Here is a 17,006-nt window from a genome sequence, read left to right as displayed (position 1 = left end):
GGGGTGCCGCGAATCGCGGGAGGGGGGTCGCAGGGGGGGTGCCGCCAATCGTGCAAGGGGGGGTCGCGGGGGGGTTCTTTTTGCCGCGAATCGCGGGAGGGAGGTCGCGGGGGGGGTGTTTTTTCCGCGAATCGGGTGGGGGTCACGGGGAGGGTTTGCCGCGATTCGCGGGAGGGGGGGGGTCGCGGGGTGGTGGTTATGCCGCGAATTGCGGGAGGGGTCGTGGGGGGGTTCTTTTTGCAGCGAATCGCGGGAGGGGGGGTCGCGGGGGTGTTTTTGCTGCGAATCGCGGTAGGGGGGGTCGCGGGGAGCGGGTGATTTTGCCGCGAATCGCGGGAGGGGGGGGGGGCGCGCGGGGGGGAGGTTTTGCCGCAAATCGCGGGAGGGGGGCGCTCACCTGGTGGCTGTGGAGTAGCAGTGCTGGGCAACATGGGAAGGCAGTGGGTGTCTGGCACTGTCTGTGGGCTCACTGGGCTGGTTCTCTGTCTACCTCCCAACATGACCCTCTCCAGGAGGGACACAATGCTCTGTTTCTAGACTTCCCCTTAATGTATGATTGCCATCACCTGTTTTAAACAGGTTAATTTCTCAGAACGGTGTTCAGCACAGATGAAGGCAATCACACATTAAGAGGAAAGTCCAGGAACAGAGCGTTATAGACACAGACACCCACTTTGAGTGACAGATGTAGCCAAATATATAGGAGATTATTATAGCTAAAATAGTGGTACACGTAGCAAGGTTTATTCATCAAGTATAAAGAATAACGCTGTCACAGTTTTATGTTCGAGAGCGAAGTAATCAAAAAGATCAATTACCCAGTAAGTCACGTATAATGGTGTTCACAAAAATTAATAATAACAACAAGAATAGCAATCTTTTAACCATTAAGGGAATATGACGTTGGATGGTGCATGACACCGAGTCCTCTGCTTGTTTGATACAATATAAATCCCTTAAATCAAATATACCCAGAGTACCCGGAGCTGTAACAGACTTTGACAGCAGATACACCTCTGTCAGAGGAGGAGCACTCTTCCTGCTAATCCCAATCCTCCTCCTCCATCTACCTATCTTTACCCGGTATCAGGATTACCATTGACAACCAAGAGGGCTGCATTATAAGATATATTTGATTTAAGGGATTTATATTGTATCGAATAAGCAGGGGACTCAGTGTCATGCGTTATCCAACGTCATATTCTTGTTGCTATTATTATTATTCATTTTTGTGAACACCATTATACTTTATAATTGATTTTTTTGATTATTTCGCTCTCGAACATAACACTGTGACAGCTTCTTTCTTTATTTCTTGTGACTTACTCTATGAATAAACCTTGCTACGCATACCACTATTTTAGCTAAACTACTCAATAAAAGTTACGTTTAAAAATTCTTCAATTACCATTTGTGAAGTGTGCCCCAAAAACCTTTTTGTGTTCTTCCTTTTTTGTCCCCTTCCTGACTTACCATTTCAGTTATGAAGCTGAACAATTGGAACACCACCAACCGGACACCGCAGATCATTCCAGTGGAAGCGGTATTCACATTGGTACAGTAAATTGGAGTACCTAATTATTATCACCATTACCCTGCCAGTGCCAATCCCAACCCATATTGTATAAATACTAAAGCATACCTTCCAACTTCCAACTTTTGACTCTTAAGAATTGGGACCGGTTGTGGCTGAGGCGTGGCATACCCGAAAAAAGGGATTAAGCCATCGGTGGGTGTGGCCTCGAGTATAGGTTTGTGAGTGTGCAAACTCTTATTTTTTACATTTTGGGGGTGTGACCGGCACTCTCTGAGCAGCTGGGCAGCCACTGGCTCTTGTTCCTGCACTGACAGATGTCTATTCAGTCATCACAGGCAGCAGTGGTTACCAGCTCCCCCACTTATCCGCATAGGTGGTTAAATCAAAATAACTGAGTAACTTATTAAGGGCCTAATTCAGGTTGGCTTGCTAAGCAGCGGTTGTTCGCTGCTTAGCGAGCACCTTATTTCCTATAGAAGGTTAACATTACGGGATGAAGAGAAAGGGTTATGTAGCATATAACCCAAAGCTAGTGACATTTGGTGTCCCTGCACTGTGCAGAAATGCCTCCTCTATACAAGGCAAGCATAAGTTCAATCAGCTAAATGAGCCTCAACTTATTCTATACAGAGCAGTATCTTAGGAGACAAATTGACTGATTGAAAAGAATTAAGTACTAGTCCTGTCTTTACATGTACAGTACATTTTGGCTATAGGCTGCCTGTACTTGGCAACACAGGTCCTACCGTACTTAACACATACTTCCCAACATGACCCTCTCCAGGAGGAACACAATGCTCTATTGCTCTTTTCTCTTAATTTAGGATTACCGTTACCTGTGGTGAAACATCTTTCTTATCCTTTAACCTGCTTAAAACAGGTGCTGGCAATCATACATTGAAAGGAATGTCCGGAAACAGAGCAATGTATCCCTCCTGGTCATGTTGGGAGGTATGCTCCTGGTCATGTTCGGAGGTATGCTCCTGGTCATGTTGGGAGGTATGCTTAACTTACCCATACTTGCCTACCTGACCCTCTCTATGAGGGACACCATGCTCTGTTCCTGGACTTCCCTGGTAATGTATGATTGACAGCACCTGTGGTGACACCTTTCTTACCAATTACCTAGCTCCCCACAGGTGCTGGCAATCATACATTATCCATACCTCCCAGCATGCCCCTCTCCAGGAGGACACAATGCTCTGTTCCTGGGCTTCCCTGGTAATGTATGATTGCCAGCACCTGTGGTGACACCTTTCTTATCAGTTACCTAGCTTCCCACAGGTGCTGGCAATCCTACATTATCCATACCTCCCAGCATGCCCCTCTCCAAGAGGACACCATGCTCTGCTCCTGGGCTTCCCTGGTAATGTATGATTGCCAGCACCTGTGGTGACACCTTTCTTATCAGTTACCTAGCTCCCCACAGGTGCTGGCAATCATACATTATCCATACCTCCCAGCATGCCCCTCTCCAGGAGGACACAATGCTCTGTTCCTGGGCTTCCCTGGTAGAGTAGGATTGCCAGCACCTGTGGTGACACCTTTCTTATCAATTACCTAGCTCCCCACAGGTGCTGGCAATCCTACACCATACCTCCCAGCATGCCCTTCTCCAGGAGGACACAATGCTCTGTTCCTGGGCTTCCCTGGTAGAGTAGGATTGACAGCACCTGTGGTGACACCTTTCTTATCAATTACCTAGCTCCCCACAGGTGCTGGCAATCCTACACCATACCTCCCAGCATGCCCCTCTCCAGGAGGACACAATGCTCTGTTCCTGGACTTCCCTGGTAATGTATGATTGCCAGCACTTGTGGTGACACATTTCTTATCAGTTACCTTGCTCCCCACAGGTGATGGGAATCCTACATTACCAGGGAAGTCCAGGAACAGAGCATTGTGTCCCTCATGGAGAGGGTCAGGTAGGAAAGTATGCTCCAGAGTCTCGTGGTGGCATCTCGGCACCAGAGACAGAAATCACTTAAAAAAATGGCCATTTCCTAGTGATTTGCACATGTGCACTGGATATGTCCCCAGCAGGGGCGCCATGTTCCCGGAGACCTGTGCATGCGCAGTAGACTCTGGCATTATGCTGTCAGAGAGGAGGGGGCCAGCAGCAGAGACTGCACGCTGGGCCTCTCTTCTCCTGAAACGCCCCTGCTATATACTCTAACGCTTCATTTTTTCCAGTTATAATAATCTTTATAGTTTTACTGAATACGCACAATACTAATGCGCTGTGTTTTATGATGTAGGGTCATCTGTTTGGTAAGTACAGTAAATTTGCGGGCTTACCCTCTTTATTTTGCGCTACTGCAGACATGTCCAAACTGTGGTCCTCCAGCTGTTGTGAAACTACACATCCCAGCATGCCTTGCCATAGTTTTAGCATTCCCTCATAGCAAAACTGTGGCAAGGCATGATGGGACGTGTAGTTTCACAACAGCTGGAGGGCCATGGTTTGGCCATGCCTGCGAGTCTAGTGATTTAGCTAGCAATTAGAGGAGTATCCTATATGTCTTCCTTTACTAATTGTCTCTTTTCCATGTTACCCCACCAATTTCTTAGATACCACGTTCATTATGTCATCCCGTACGACGGAGACCAGTCAGTGGTGGACTCATCGGAGAATTACTTTGTCACTGACAATGTAACCAAGCAGGAGATTGACCTGATGCTGGGACTCTTGTTGGGATTTTGTATAAGCTGGTTCTTAGTCTGGATGGATGGGGTTCTGCATTATGCCGTCCGAGCATGGCGGACCAGCAGACGATATGGTAAGTGCATGGCTCTTACAATGTTACTAGTTGAACAGGATGCGTGTGAAATGATAAAGCTTCCATTTAATTCATGAGGGACTTTACTTGTATATGTGCACCTACTACCAACACACATCTGAAGGGGCTGAACCATTAGTATCGGGAATGCACAATTTAAGTCCAGAAAGAGCATCCACTTGTCTAAGTCATGTCATAGTTTAGCATCAAATCAAGACAAATGAACCCAGTGGCGTAGCCACCGTGCGGCAAACCCCGTGGTGGTGGGGAGGCGCTGAAAGATGTGGGCACCGGGGTCTGCGGGAGCTATGCCGCGTTTGTGGCCGGGAGCCGGGACCTACTTTTTCTGCGTCCCGGCGCTCCTAGCTCCTTATGACAAAATGTCCCTCAAAAAATGGCTGCCCCCTTACAGCAGACAGTATTTAGCGGCCTCCTCTAGCATCCTTCAAAACGGTCTGCTGTAAGGGGGCGGCCATTTTTTGAGGGACATTTTGTCATAAGGACTCGGAGCCCGGAGCAGGCTAGGAGTGAAACACTCCGGGACAGGCATTTCCAAACTGTGGCCCTCCAGCTGTTGTGAAACTACAAATCCCAGCATGCCTTGCCATAGTTTTAGCATTCACTAGTAGCAAAACTGTGGCAGGGCATGATGGGACTTGTAGTTTCACAACAGCTGGAGGGTCATAGTTTGGACATGCCTGCACTAGCAGGTAGTGACGTATGCCCTGGCCTTATGATTTGAGAGCTTTCCGAACACATGGCATAATTTTATAAAGTAAACCCGTATCAGGATATTGTGGAAACTTAGGAGTTAAAGGGGTAGCTGAGTGGACCGCAGACAATGTTACCACGTCCAGTATTGGTCATTGCATCCTCAAGCAAAATCACTAGAAAATGTGCTGGAAACAATTAGTAAAAAGGATAAAACAATAATAATATTACTGAAAATCCGATTTGTTTGCTAATCCAAAGCAAGTGTTATGCATTTTGGGCTGTGACACACATATAACTGCTGGCAGAATTGGCTCTGCTTTCTTACAAGCTTCCTAGGGCAAAATAATTACTGTATGTCCCCTACTGACATGTGCAAGAACAGCGTACCCATTGGCACCCATTGGCACTTGGATGGTGACTAAACTCCTGGTCACACAGCTGCGCGTAATAACGTTACTGGCGAGTGCAATACCAGTGATCAACCAGCAGATGTTGCGTTTTAAAATCACCACTGCGCATGCGTCAGACGTCAATTCAGTACGCAAAAGAATCCGCATTGCGTGTGCATGAAGTCTCCATTGAAATGCACTATAGTGTAATAACTACTTTATTGTACAATATTGTACTGTACAGTATGTTAAATACATTTTTCACAGAAAATACTTTTGCATACACCTGTGTCTCATTATGATATTTATAACGGGCTATGAGGATAAGCGAGCGAGTATACAGTATGGTCGAAGTACATACTCTAGCAGGCCAGACTCGGCTTAACAAAATGGCTGCCGTGTTTCAACCAGGGCTTTATGGGAGCCCACATCTATGGAGCTAACAACAGAATAGTCTACACTTGTGTAAGGGCAGTGCAAGAGGTGACATAAACCACTGAAGGCATCTGAGCTGCCTGCACTTTAGGCTGATTTGCTGGGGGTTTTGTCAAGATCAGTGTTAGCCAATTAGGGATCAAGGGAGGAGCTCCTTGAGCTAGGAATAGGCAGGAAGTCAGGTGATCTTCCGCTCTGGTCTGATTTCCCCACCCTCCCTCCCTAACTTTCTTTTCTTGGCGGCGGTAAAGTACGGTCCTTGTTTAAATGAATATCGTATGAAGATAGTGGGGTGCGCTCTCCCGACATCAATATGTCGCTAGCCCATGCCCCTTGGATAGGGGATGGGCTGCAACATCCGCACGGGTGGGTCGCGAGGGAAGAGTTGGACACCAACGATGGGGTTCCTGCTGTGAAATATGGAATGTAGAGAGTACAGTAATAACAACTGTACAGGACAGTACAAACATACATACAGTACAGTACTGTGCATACAAAATGTTATGCTACAGTGCAATGACCGACTTACTGTACAGGAGTCCATTCCTACAGTATGCCTCTAAAATACATTTCCTGCGTGCATAAATGTACATTACTGTAAAAATGACATTTACAGTAGAGTACAAGGAGCAGTATTTTTTAACAATAAAAAAAAAAGTTTTACAATTTTTGAAAAAGTGTTTCTTTGTTGCAAATGTGCTTGAAAACTAATGCTGCCCATACATATGTGAGATATCGCATGCAATCATTCGATTTTGGCCACATCTGGCCAAAAAATCAAAAGATTGCATGCATTTTTAAGCTGACATTTGACGCGATGCGCAGGTACGCCGTTGAATGTCGCATCGATCAATATTATGAGCTGCACATAATATCTATCGAATTGCATGAGCAATCGAATGTGGTTTTTAATCACATGCGATTGCTCAAATACAATCAGCGGTGGGTTCGGGGAGCGGGGCCGGGATGGGTATCGGAATGCTGGCGGGGAGCCGGTACCTTAATGCTGGGGACCGGAGGGACTCAGCAGCAGCAGGGGAGGCATGGCGGTTGTGTAGCGGGTACCGGAGCGGTGGAGCTTTCAGGCAGCGGGACGCGGCAGCAGATGACAGAGAGCTCTCTCAGCCGATCAGTGGCCGTGTGAATGTGAGGCCGCTGATTGGCTGAGAGAGCGCTCTCACAGCGGCCTCAGCCAATCAGAGGGCCGACACAGTGTTTCAAAGTCAACTGCCGCCGCTGACAAATCCCGCCGCCTGAAAGCTCCACCGCTATGGTCCCCAGCTCTGGTCTTGCCTACACAGCTGACACACCACCTCTCCAGCACCCGAGGTCCATCGCAGGATGGCATGCGACATCGGGTGCTGCACTGGGCACCACTTGATGTCCCATCGAATCTAATCGCATAAGTGTATGGGCAGGATTACAGTACAGTACCTGTACTTATGGACCCAACCTACTTTTCCAAACAGTTTGGTTTTGGTTTACAGTATATACTGTATGCTATTTTTATTATATGATTTGCCTAGTGGACCTGTACGCATACACAAGCCTAACGTCAATAGACTGTTGCTTTAAAATGTTTGTTTGCGTCTGAATATACTAATTTTGTTTACTGATTTAGAGTATTGTATTCTTTTTCTTTTACTCTCTCCACTTGACCACTGGTCTGTGTGTACCGGTACATTACAGTTGTCACGGTCCATTTGCCAGAGCTTGTATTGTACTGTACTGTATATCCATCTGAGTGGAGCATTATCCACCCTGTGGTGGAATTGTGTATTGCATGCTGAGTATGCCTTGGACGCGTTGAGGCACGACAAGTGCCTCAACGGGTCTGAGTGCCTCAACGTGCCTCAATGGGTCTGTGGCTCTATCTGTATGAGGCCACTTGGCTATAAATGATAAACGCTGCTAATCATGGCATCAAAATATGCATCCCACTTTATTCCTTCGCACTCACACATTGTATCTATTCATAATCTTTATTTAGAAATTACACATCTGTATTGAAAATATGTTCCAGAATATTTTTTAAAAAATATTTCACAGTAAAATGTGATGAGTTTGTTGGAAATGAGTGTACAAGCTTGAGTACAATATGTAGCAGAGTTACTGTACAGACCAGCGGATGCCTTATAACTGGAATAGACCAGTTACACATCCAGTGGAGTGGTTTTTTAAAGATAAAGCAATTACAGCTGTACTCACTGTTATAAAACTCTATTAGATCAAATCTAGTGAATAAAGCAAACCTTTAGTTAAGTGGGGTGTCACACAGTTCACCAGCCAGTGACAGTATATACAGTACAATAGGTATAGGGTAAAGGTGCAAGATGCTGGAACAGCATTAAAACAGCAGTTACTAATTAGAGCTGATTGGAAGACAACTATTTTCCACTGGAGTCTCAAGTTGGGTCCTTACATTGTCAGTGGCATCCTCTGTGGCCATTTTGGTACAGAGAATGAAGCTTACCTGAAGAAGGAGCAGCAACAGTGCTGTAGCGTTTCTCATTTTCAACTGAATTTACTTAAGTAACACCACCTTTTGTCTATGTGTCTGCGTGTCTGCGTGTCTGCGTGTGTTATGCCATTATGTTGTATGTTTTCTATCTAGGACAAAGTTAAGGTTGGTAGAAATAAATATATATAAAGTTAAACTGGTTTGAATAGATTCACCTCAGTCTCCCTGTAGCCCTACCCCTAGCCACCCTGTCCCTCAATTGAGTGACTAAAACAAATAAAATGCATATTTTAATTTGTATAAATCCTCACTAAATTTGCATTTACTGTATTCAGTAGCTTGTGTTTTTACAATACTTAATATAAAAATTGGAGAACTCTCTCTGGCGCTTCCCTTACAATAACAATTCAAAATATCACATACAGACAACAATCCTGTCGTCCATTGACGAGATGAGATTAATGTAAAACGTGTCCCACAATGTCTGTCTGGTTCTCCTAGTCACCCGACTGACCCTGTAAAGTATCCCAATGTTCACCTTTGGGGTATCTTTAGCAGGTCGGCCATACTTCTGCTTCTACTGACTTCCAAAAAAGCATCTCTCCAAATGGATACTGACCTCCAATCAGAGCCATATATACACGGTTTCTTTTCATCTAGATGCTAAAAGATCTTCCCTCTGTCTTATACCACACGCATCAATCACCACCGCCCATATGGATTATAACTCACCTCTTAGCGAGGCCCTATGTGCCTCAAAAGGTTTCTTTTTGCAGGTATCCCCAGATCGGAATCATCAAATTCAGGAGAAAACACGATCCATTAAAAAAAAAAAAAAAAAAATTGATTTTTAATCCAAAAGGTGAGATGATAATACAGCAGGTAAAACACTCTGCAATCTCCCATTTTGCCTATTACACGTCAAAAATACAAACTGCCGGCTTTATACCAACCACAAAATAATGATTTTGAATTTTTTTTTTTTTTAAATGAGGACGATTGTGACAGGTGAGAGAGATGAAACAACTTTGGTTTTAGTTATCCTGTCTGTCAGCATATTAAAACTTTCACAGCAACCTGGGATATTGTGCAGTGTGACCGCACCCAAAATAACCTAGGTCCATTGACTCAACATTTCATATTAGGCTAGTCTGCGGAGATAGGGGGCTGCAGCATGGCAAAACTGGGGATGCAGTTCACTGATTGGGGGGGGGGGGTCTATGTGCGCAGGTGTAGAAATGTGCAAAATACAAAAAATCTTACCATGCTCTGTTCATGTGTTGACATTTTCCTTGTTGACCTTTTTCCAGTGTCAGCCTTGTGTATGTCAGCCAGACATTGTTGACATACTGCACCATACCCTTTTAATATAACATATTTTTAACATTTCATTTGTATCAGCAGTGTTACCAGACCAGTCAAACTTTGCAGTAAACAAGCATAAAAGAAATGATGTGAAGCAGCATACAAAAGTAAACTGAGATAAACATCATAAATTCAAAATTCAGAAGGACAGATGACGAGTGTGGTCCTAAACGGCCCACTGGCACCTATATTCCAGCATATGGAGACCTTCCATGTTCTTTACACTTGGAATAGGACATTTCAATGGGAGACATGCTTAACGTGTATAAATACATCAAGGGGCGATATAAGGAACTATCAAGTGCCCTATTTACCTTAAGGTCGGTGACCGAGGGGGAGATTCTCTAAGCTAAAAATGCGGTAAAAACCCCGTTATCGGGGTTTTTACAGCATTTTGGGATGCTGTAAGCATCCCCCGCCGGGTTACCGCGGCGGGGGGGCATCGCCAGAAAAATCTGGCGATGCCCCATAGAAGCCAATGGGCTTCTATCGCAACCCTCCGCCGCCCCGCGCCGACCCCCCGCCGCCCCGCATCGCCCCCTCACCTGTGTCTGGGCAGCACAGCGCAGTGCTGCCCGGACCTGTGACCTCCTCCCTGCACTGATCCTCTTCCGGGTGCAGGGAGGAGGAGAGCCCGGCGCAGCAGCAGCAGCGCCGGGTGTGTGAGGGAGGGGGGAGCCGCCGGGACCTGCTGGCACCCGGCGACTCTCACCGCAAAGGACAGCTCTTAACCCAAGAGCTGTCCTTTGCCTTAATTATCGCATATGTTACAGCATATGCGATAATTAAATATGCGATGGGCGGCGAAGGGGGGGCGAAGATTCTTAGAGAATCTCCCCCCAAGACACCAGGCCATCTGCTTAGACTTGAGGAGAGGAGGATTCATGCACTCAGAAGGGAGGTATGGTGAGGGCAGTAAAGGTGTGGAACTTACTGCCAGAGGAGTTGATGATGATAGATACATTAAAGACATTTAAGAAAAGGTTGGACAAGCACTTGATGGATAATAACAGTAAGAGCTATAATCAACAAGTTATGGTCTAGTGAAGGGATCAGTGGGTTAAATAACGCCAAATACAGTCCACTACTTAAGCCAAAGATGTTTAATTGGGGGGGAGTATATAACATCTAGAACCTACTCCTATGAGTCTAGTTAAAACAGGTTGAACTTGGTGGATGAACGTCTTTATTCAACCTTAGTTACTATGTTACTATGTATGTTTTGACTATAGCGGGGCACACACATCCTTGATTCCTGGCTGAATAGGTCAATGCTGTGGATCAGCTGGGCTGTATGTGTATCATCTGATCTCCTGTAAACCTCACAGGGCGTCAGTACCCACCCCATCTTTGTCATAGCGCTCGCAAATAAGAGTCACTGACTTCTAAATCATTGGCTGGTCAACGAACGTCCAATGATTTCTTCTGCTACTGGAGGGATGCGAGTAAATATGTTCTCAATACACATCCTCTCGCATGTTACCATGGGGAATCAGCAGTGGCAGGGGGGGGCATTCGGACAGGCGGCGTCTCAAGCGCTCGGTAAGCTGCAATGTTCTCATCTTATCGAACCAACCTGAATCAGTCCCTTTGTGTGGGTAATAAATGAATATGATTATTTATTGCACTATTTTTTTTACATATGGAAGGATGAGTATATCTGGATAATATACCATGATACATAAAAAAAATATTCTAATTTTAGCAATACGAGAGGCTAAAAATAAATGACACTTAGTGTAAATTAATAGACAGTCAGTTGTGGAGTGATGGTTTTAATGAGAATCTTGACATGCAAACTGACAATAGTTGCAATTATAGGACACTTGTTACCTCTTGTTACCTCTTTTCCTTTTTTTTTAAATTCCATTAAAATTCTATTAGTTTCTCATTAGCCTTTCCGAGAGGCTGCCCTAGAGATTTCAGCGCAGACAGGTGGCTGTGATCAGAAGGACTGGAACCAAATCTCCCGTCTCTTGAAAATAGCCTCTTGCTGTTAGGAAAGTGCTACAGATTTTCCCTATTGTAAATGTAGTGCACAGATCCAGCTGATAGGAGGAGCTGCCTGCACAGCTGCAGGCCGCACTTACGTTTTCATGCGGATCAGCTAGATATTGTTATGAGACGCAGGGATATGGGAAGCTGTTGGTCAATTACTCATTTTCCTGTAATTGGTGCAGTCATTGTGCCCCGTCATATGTTCTCTGTGTTAGAGATTCACTACACCAGATGCAGTAAATAAATATTTTGTTGCAGATTGCATGACAAAATCAGTATTGTGTTGTACAAAATCAGTATTGTGCTGGAAAACATTTAAAACACTTTGAGCTGCAACTATATGGCCATGATCAGGGCTGGATTATAATGGGGGCACAAGGGGTCAGTACCCCTGGGCCCCCTTTTAGCTAGGGGCCCCCTGTGGTTGGCATGTATTTAAAAAATATATATATACCCATATATACTCGAGTATAAGTCAACCTGAATATAAGCCGAGGCACCTAATTTTACACAAAAAAAAACTGGTAAAACCTATTGACTCCTCTTTCGAGTATAAGCCGAGGGGGGCTTTTTCAGCATAAAAAATGTTCTGAAAAAGTAGGCTTATACTCGAGTATATATGGTATATATATTTTTCTTTAGCTAAAGGTTTTGTGCATGGGAGTGGGGTAGTGCTGCAGCTTCACCTATCTGCCAATGTGACAATGATTAATGGTGCTGAGCATGAGGTGCCAAGGCACACTGACTGCACAAGTGTGCAGTGCATTACTGGGAGTTGACTAAGTCCCATGACACTTTGCACCAGAGGGCAGAGGCTGAGACGTTTGTGCTGAGCTCTGACTGGTTGAGCTCATTACATGCTTCTCAGGCCCATGGAGAACAGCAGCGGCAGCCTAGTCATGGGAGGTTTTTAATCAGAGGCAGCACTGGGACTGCACAGGCTTTTCATGTGGTATGTATTTATGAGTATATGTGTGTGTGTGTGTGTATATATATTTTATAAAATACCAATCCGTATATCAAATGATAAAACACCTATTTGAAGTCCTTTGAGTGCCACCTCTATGTCCGCAGGGAGCACACCAGCTAACCACAGATTGGTATTATATAAAACTGTTGGAGGGCACCTAGGCAGTGATCGCATCTTCCAGAGTGCCGACCCCGCTTCTACACATATATATATATATATATATATATATATATATCAGGGGCGTAACTAACTATTTTGCGCCCCCCTGCCGCACGTTTTTTCGGCGCCCCCGCACACACCTAACCTGCCACCCCCCCTTCTTACCCGTACCTGCACCCGCGGTCTGCGTCTCGCCCGGCTCTCTGCCGGGACCTGACTGACCGTCACGGTCCTGGCCGGCTCCTGCTGTTACAATGAAAACTGGCTCTTAGAAAATGGCTGCCCCCATACTGCAGACAGAAAACTGTCATTGTCAGTTTTCATTGCAGCAGGAGCCGGCCGGGACCGTGACGGTCAGGCAGGTCCCGGCAGAGAGCCGGGCGAGACGCAGACCGCGGGTAACTATAGCCCCGCAGCCCCCCGGCGGCGCCCTCAATTTCTCTGCGCCCCCCCCACCACTGCGGGGGCTGCGGAGCTATAGTTACGCCACTGATATATATATATATATGTATCTACTGTATATATCCCCTGCAGTTACCCATTGACCAAGTTGATACTGCCTTTACTCTGTGTTTTGATAGTGTAATATTCTTCCATGCAGTTTGCGGGCAGTAATGACAAGTGCAAGGGGGCCCCCCTGTCTAACGTGCCCCGGGCCCCCCGAAGGCTTAATCTGGCACTGGCCATGATGCCACATACCCTTTAACATGACCCATTCCATTAGGTACAAAGGGGCAGATGTATTAAGCATGGAGTAGAAATAAACTGGAGATAAAGTGGAAGGAGATAACACGCCAGCCAATGGCTGTCACGTGTTTTGGATAGCTAAGATCCCATTTTGAGCCGCCAGTAAATATGAGTAAAATCGAACCCGCTCATCTCATTTATAGTGAGTCTGCACCTGTTATAGGTGTAGGTTCATCTCCAGCAAACTGAACTCAGTTCTTTATTTTCTAGATTTGCTAGTATTGGCAGTTGCGTACAAGTTATTAGGTGCGTAGCGGATGTGAGCAAGGGGGTTAGTCCACATGTTGATATCCAAATCAGAGTAGATTTTATTGAAGATAGCAGGATACCAGGGTCAGAAGATAAACAGCGTAAAATATGATTAGGTATTGAACACTCCATGGCTACAGTAAGTACAGCCATACCTCACTGTGATGCTTCAGTAATACAGTGTCAGGCTTAAGGCCCCCATACATTAGTCTGACTTGTCCTAGGGACAAGTCGGACCTGATTTCCCCTGCAGCTCCCCGGGAGGGGGACACACGATTAGGCACTTGATGTGCCAAGGCTTGCATATGATAAATCGCATGGATTTATCATATGCAGTCCCCGGGGAGCTGCAGGAGGAGGGAGCCGTGCAAGGGACGGCAGCAGGATGCCGGCTAATTGAGAGCCAAGCAGGGAGAGGCTACATAGGGACCCAGCAGGAGGAAGCTGTGTTGCGGTGGGGTGACAGCGGGAGGCGAGCAGGGAGAAGTTGAGAACTTGATGACATGACGCTGGCTGCCGGGCAGCGCCGCAGCGGCGGGAGCCGGGAGGAACAGATAACTTGGGAAAAAAAACGCCCATAGAGATGACTAGCAAGCCATTGATTGGCTGAGAGCTCTCTCAGACAGTCGCTGATTGGCTGAGAGAGCTCTCAGCCAATCAATGGCTTGCTAGTCATCTCTTTGGGTGTTTTTTTTTTTTTTTTTAAGTTATCTGTTTCTCCCGGCTCCCGCCGCTGCGGCGCTGCCCTGCAGCCAGCGTCATGTCATCAAGTTCTCCCTGCTCGCCTCCCGCTGTTACCCCACCGCAACACAGCTTCCTCCAGCCCGGCGCCATATGCAGCCTCCCCCTGCTTGGCTCTCTATAGCCGGCATCCCCCGCCCGCTGCTGTCCCCCTGCACGGCTCCCTAGCTGGGCTGCACATAAGATTTGGCAAATCTTATGTGCAGCCCGTCCGACCTCCCGACCCCGATCGGAGGGGATGTCTACAAGTGCGATTTGGGCCGATTTCACTGCCCGATTCATCCGAATCGGGTGAAATCGTTCCCATATCGCATAGTGTATGGGGGTTTTTAGGCACTTGCAGATCCTTTTATAGAGACAAGTAAACAACATGCACCTATAATCTAATCAGCCTGACTTTTAAAGTCTGGTGAGTCAGAAATGTGAAGTTATTGTGGTTAGTGTCAGGAACAATAAAACAGACATGTGATGTTATTGTGCTTGATAAGTCATGCACTTTAACACTTAAGAGAGCTGGTAGTGTGTAACTATTTAACTACCTGTCAACAGTAAGTGGTTGACTATGAAATCTCAGTGCTGTGATAGACATAAAGATATGGTCAGATTTAAATGTTGCAATATTTCATAGAAGGCTACAAAATAAAACCCGTTTTTTTCCCTATGGAAGCAACCGAATACATTTTTCTCAGTAACGTAAAGACAACATAATATATAGTGAAAAGATTTATATGCCACGGCTAAGCATTCCAGTTGGAAGAATAAATGGCACTGTTGATGTGATAAAGGATAAAATTTAGGTATCAATATTCAGTAGGTGTCTTTATCAGTGGACAATTTCATAGGTAGAATACATCAGAAACACAGAAAGGTTTCCAGAGGACACTTCCAACACTGATAGTTGTTGGCCTGTGACACTTTTGGCTCTTTAAAATCCATCTGCCTGAGTTAAGCGACAGCTCAGGGAAGCATTTCAATTTATTGGATCTTCTTTAAAGATATTTTTAACTCAATGTTCACCCCCCCTTACCTGCAGCACAAAATTACCATTTTCACGGGTCCGCAGCGAGGGTCGGGGCTAAACTGACACGAATCACTTAATTTTGCGGCATTAGCCCCTCCCCCAATTTGCGGACCCGCGAATTGCATTGTTTGACTTATGGGGGCGGGGCTTGATTGCGTCTGCCTGTCCCGCCCCCTGACATGCTGCTGTCGGGTCTCCTCTCCGGGCTTCTCCCAGGGAGGAGAAAAATAAAGTCAGGCAAGTATGGTGGAGACCAGTAGTCAGAGATGTAATTATTTCTAAAATATGAGGGCAGAACATTACTAGCGCATCATGCATATTAGTAACCCACATTCATATACATTTTCTAGAAGGGTTAAATGAAGGTGTAGAGAATACTCCTTTTTTAAAATAAAATAAATAGCATCCCGATTTGCATGTTTAAAATTGTTTTTTGGAGGTCAAGTAACATCCCCTTAGTAATAGACATGTTATTTTTTATTTTTTTTTGCTTTGTTTGTTTTATATACAATTGTTTTTACCTATAATTGATTTTTTAAATTGTATCTCAGATAAATAAACTACTATTCATATTTATGATGACTATTTAGTGCATCATATTCACTGAGCGCCTGTTTTCTCTTCTTACCCTTCACACCTAAAAAAATCTAAAACCGATTGACCCAGTCGATTTCTAGAGAATAAGGCTGCCATTCCATAGACACTCTTAAAACAAACCATAGAGGTCCCATTTACCCGGTAAGCTAGATATGGGCCACAAAAGACTAAGGGTGACATTCTATGGGATGAGATAAATGCGCGTTTTTTTTATCGCACCACTTCGCACTTTTTCAAATCGCAAGATTGGCCCGTTTTTCACATATTTAATGAGATGCGAAAAATGGGCCAAATAGTGCGAATAGGTGCGAGGTGGTGCAATGTCTTTAGTCCTGAAAATGTGCGATTTTCATGTCTAAAAATCGCACGTTTGCAGGAAAGCGCAAAGAAAAAAAAAAACGAGCGCGGGGTCCCCCGCCAGAGCGTAACCAGCCCCGGGCTCATTGAGCCGGTGCTGGTGACATAAAATCAGGGTCCCCGACAAATAGGGGTCCCCTTGATTTAATGAAACCAGCACCAGGCTCAAGGTCCGGCGCTGGTTCCCAAAATACGGGGGACAAAATGACTAGGGGTCCCCCGTATTTTAAGAACCAGCACCGGACCCAACCAGCCAGCAGGGTAATGCCACAGCCGGGGGACACTTATTATATAAGGTCCCGCGGCCAAAGCATTATCCCCGTGGCTGGTCAGCATGGGCAGGGGTCCTGGGGAAGTGGGGACCCCCCCAATGAAGGGGTCCCCCCCCTCCAGGACTTACCAGCCCATGCTGAAAGTCCGGGGCTGTCCCCGATGCCCCTGGGCGGTGGGCATCGGGCTGATGGATAGTGTAAAAAAAAGAAGATA

General features: G+C 45.8%; 1 protein-coding gene across 2 annotated transcripts in view; it reads left to right on the top strand.

Moving 5' to 3' along the window:
- The window catches only part of TMEM240 (transmembrane protein 240), a 97,065-nt gene that overhangs the window by 53,414 nt on the left and 26,645 nt on the right, over positions 1 to 17,006 (top strand). For both annotated transcript variants that reach the window (XM_083163392.1, XM_083163393.1), the window contains exon 3: positions 4,109 to 4,317. In XM_083163392.1, the coding sequence (XP_083019518.1) occupies positions 4,109 to 4,317 (209 nt within the window). The remainder of the gene's footprint in view (positions 1 to 4,108; positions 4,318 to 17,006) is intronic.

This window comes from Crinia signifera, chromosome 19 (genome assembly GCF_055691185.1).
Source record: "Crinia signifera chromosome 19, ASM5569118v1, whole genome shotgun sequence".
Classification (NCBI taxonomy): Eukaryota; Metazoa; Chordata; class Amphibia; order Anura; family Myobatrachidae; genus Crinia; species Crinia signifera.
This window is presented reverse-complemented; position numbering and strand designations above follow the sequence as displayed.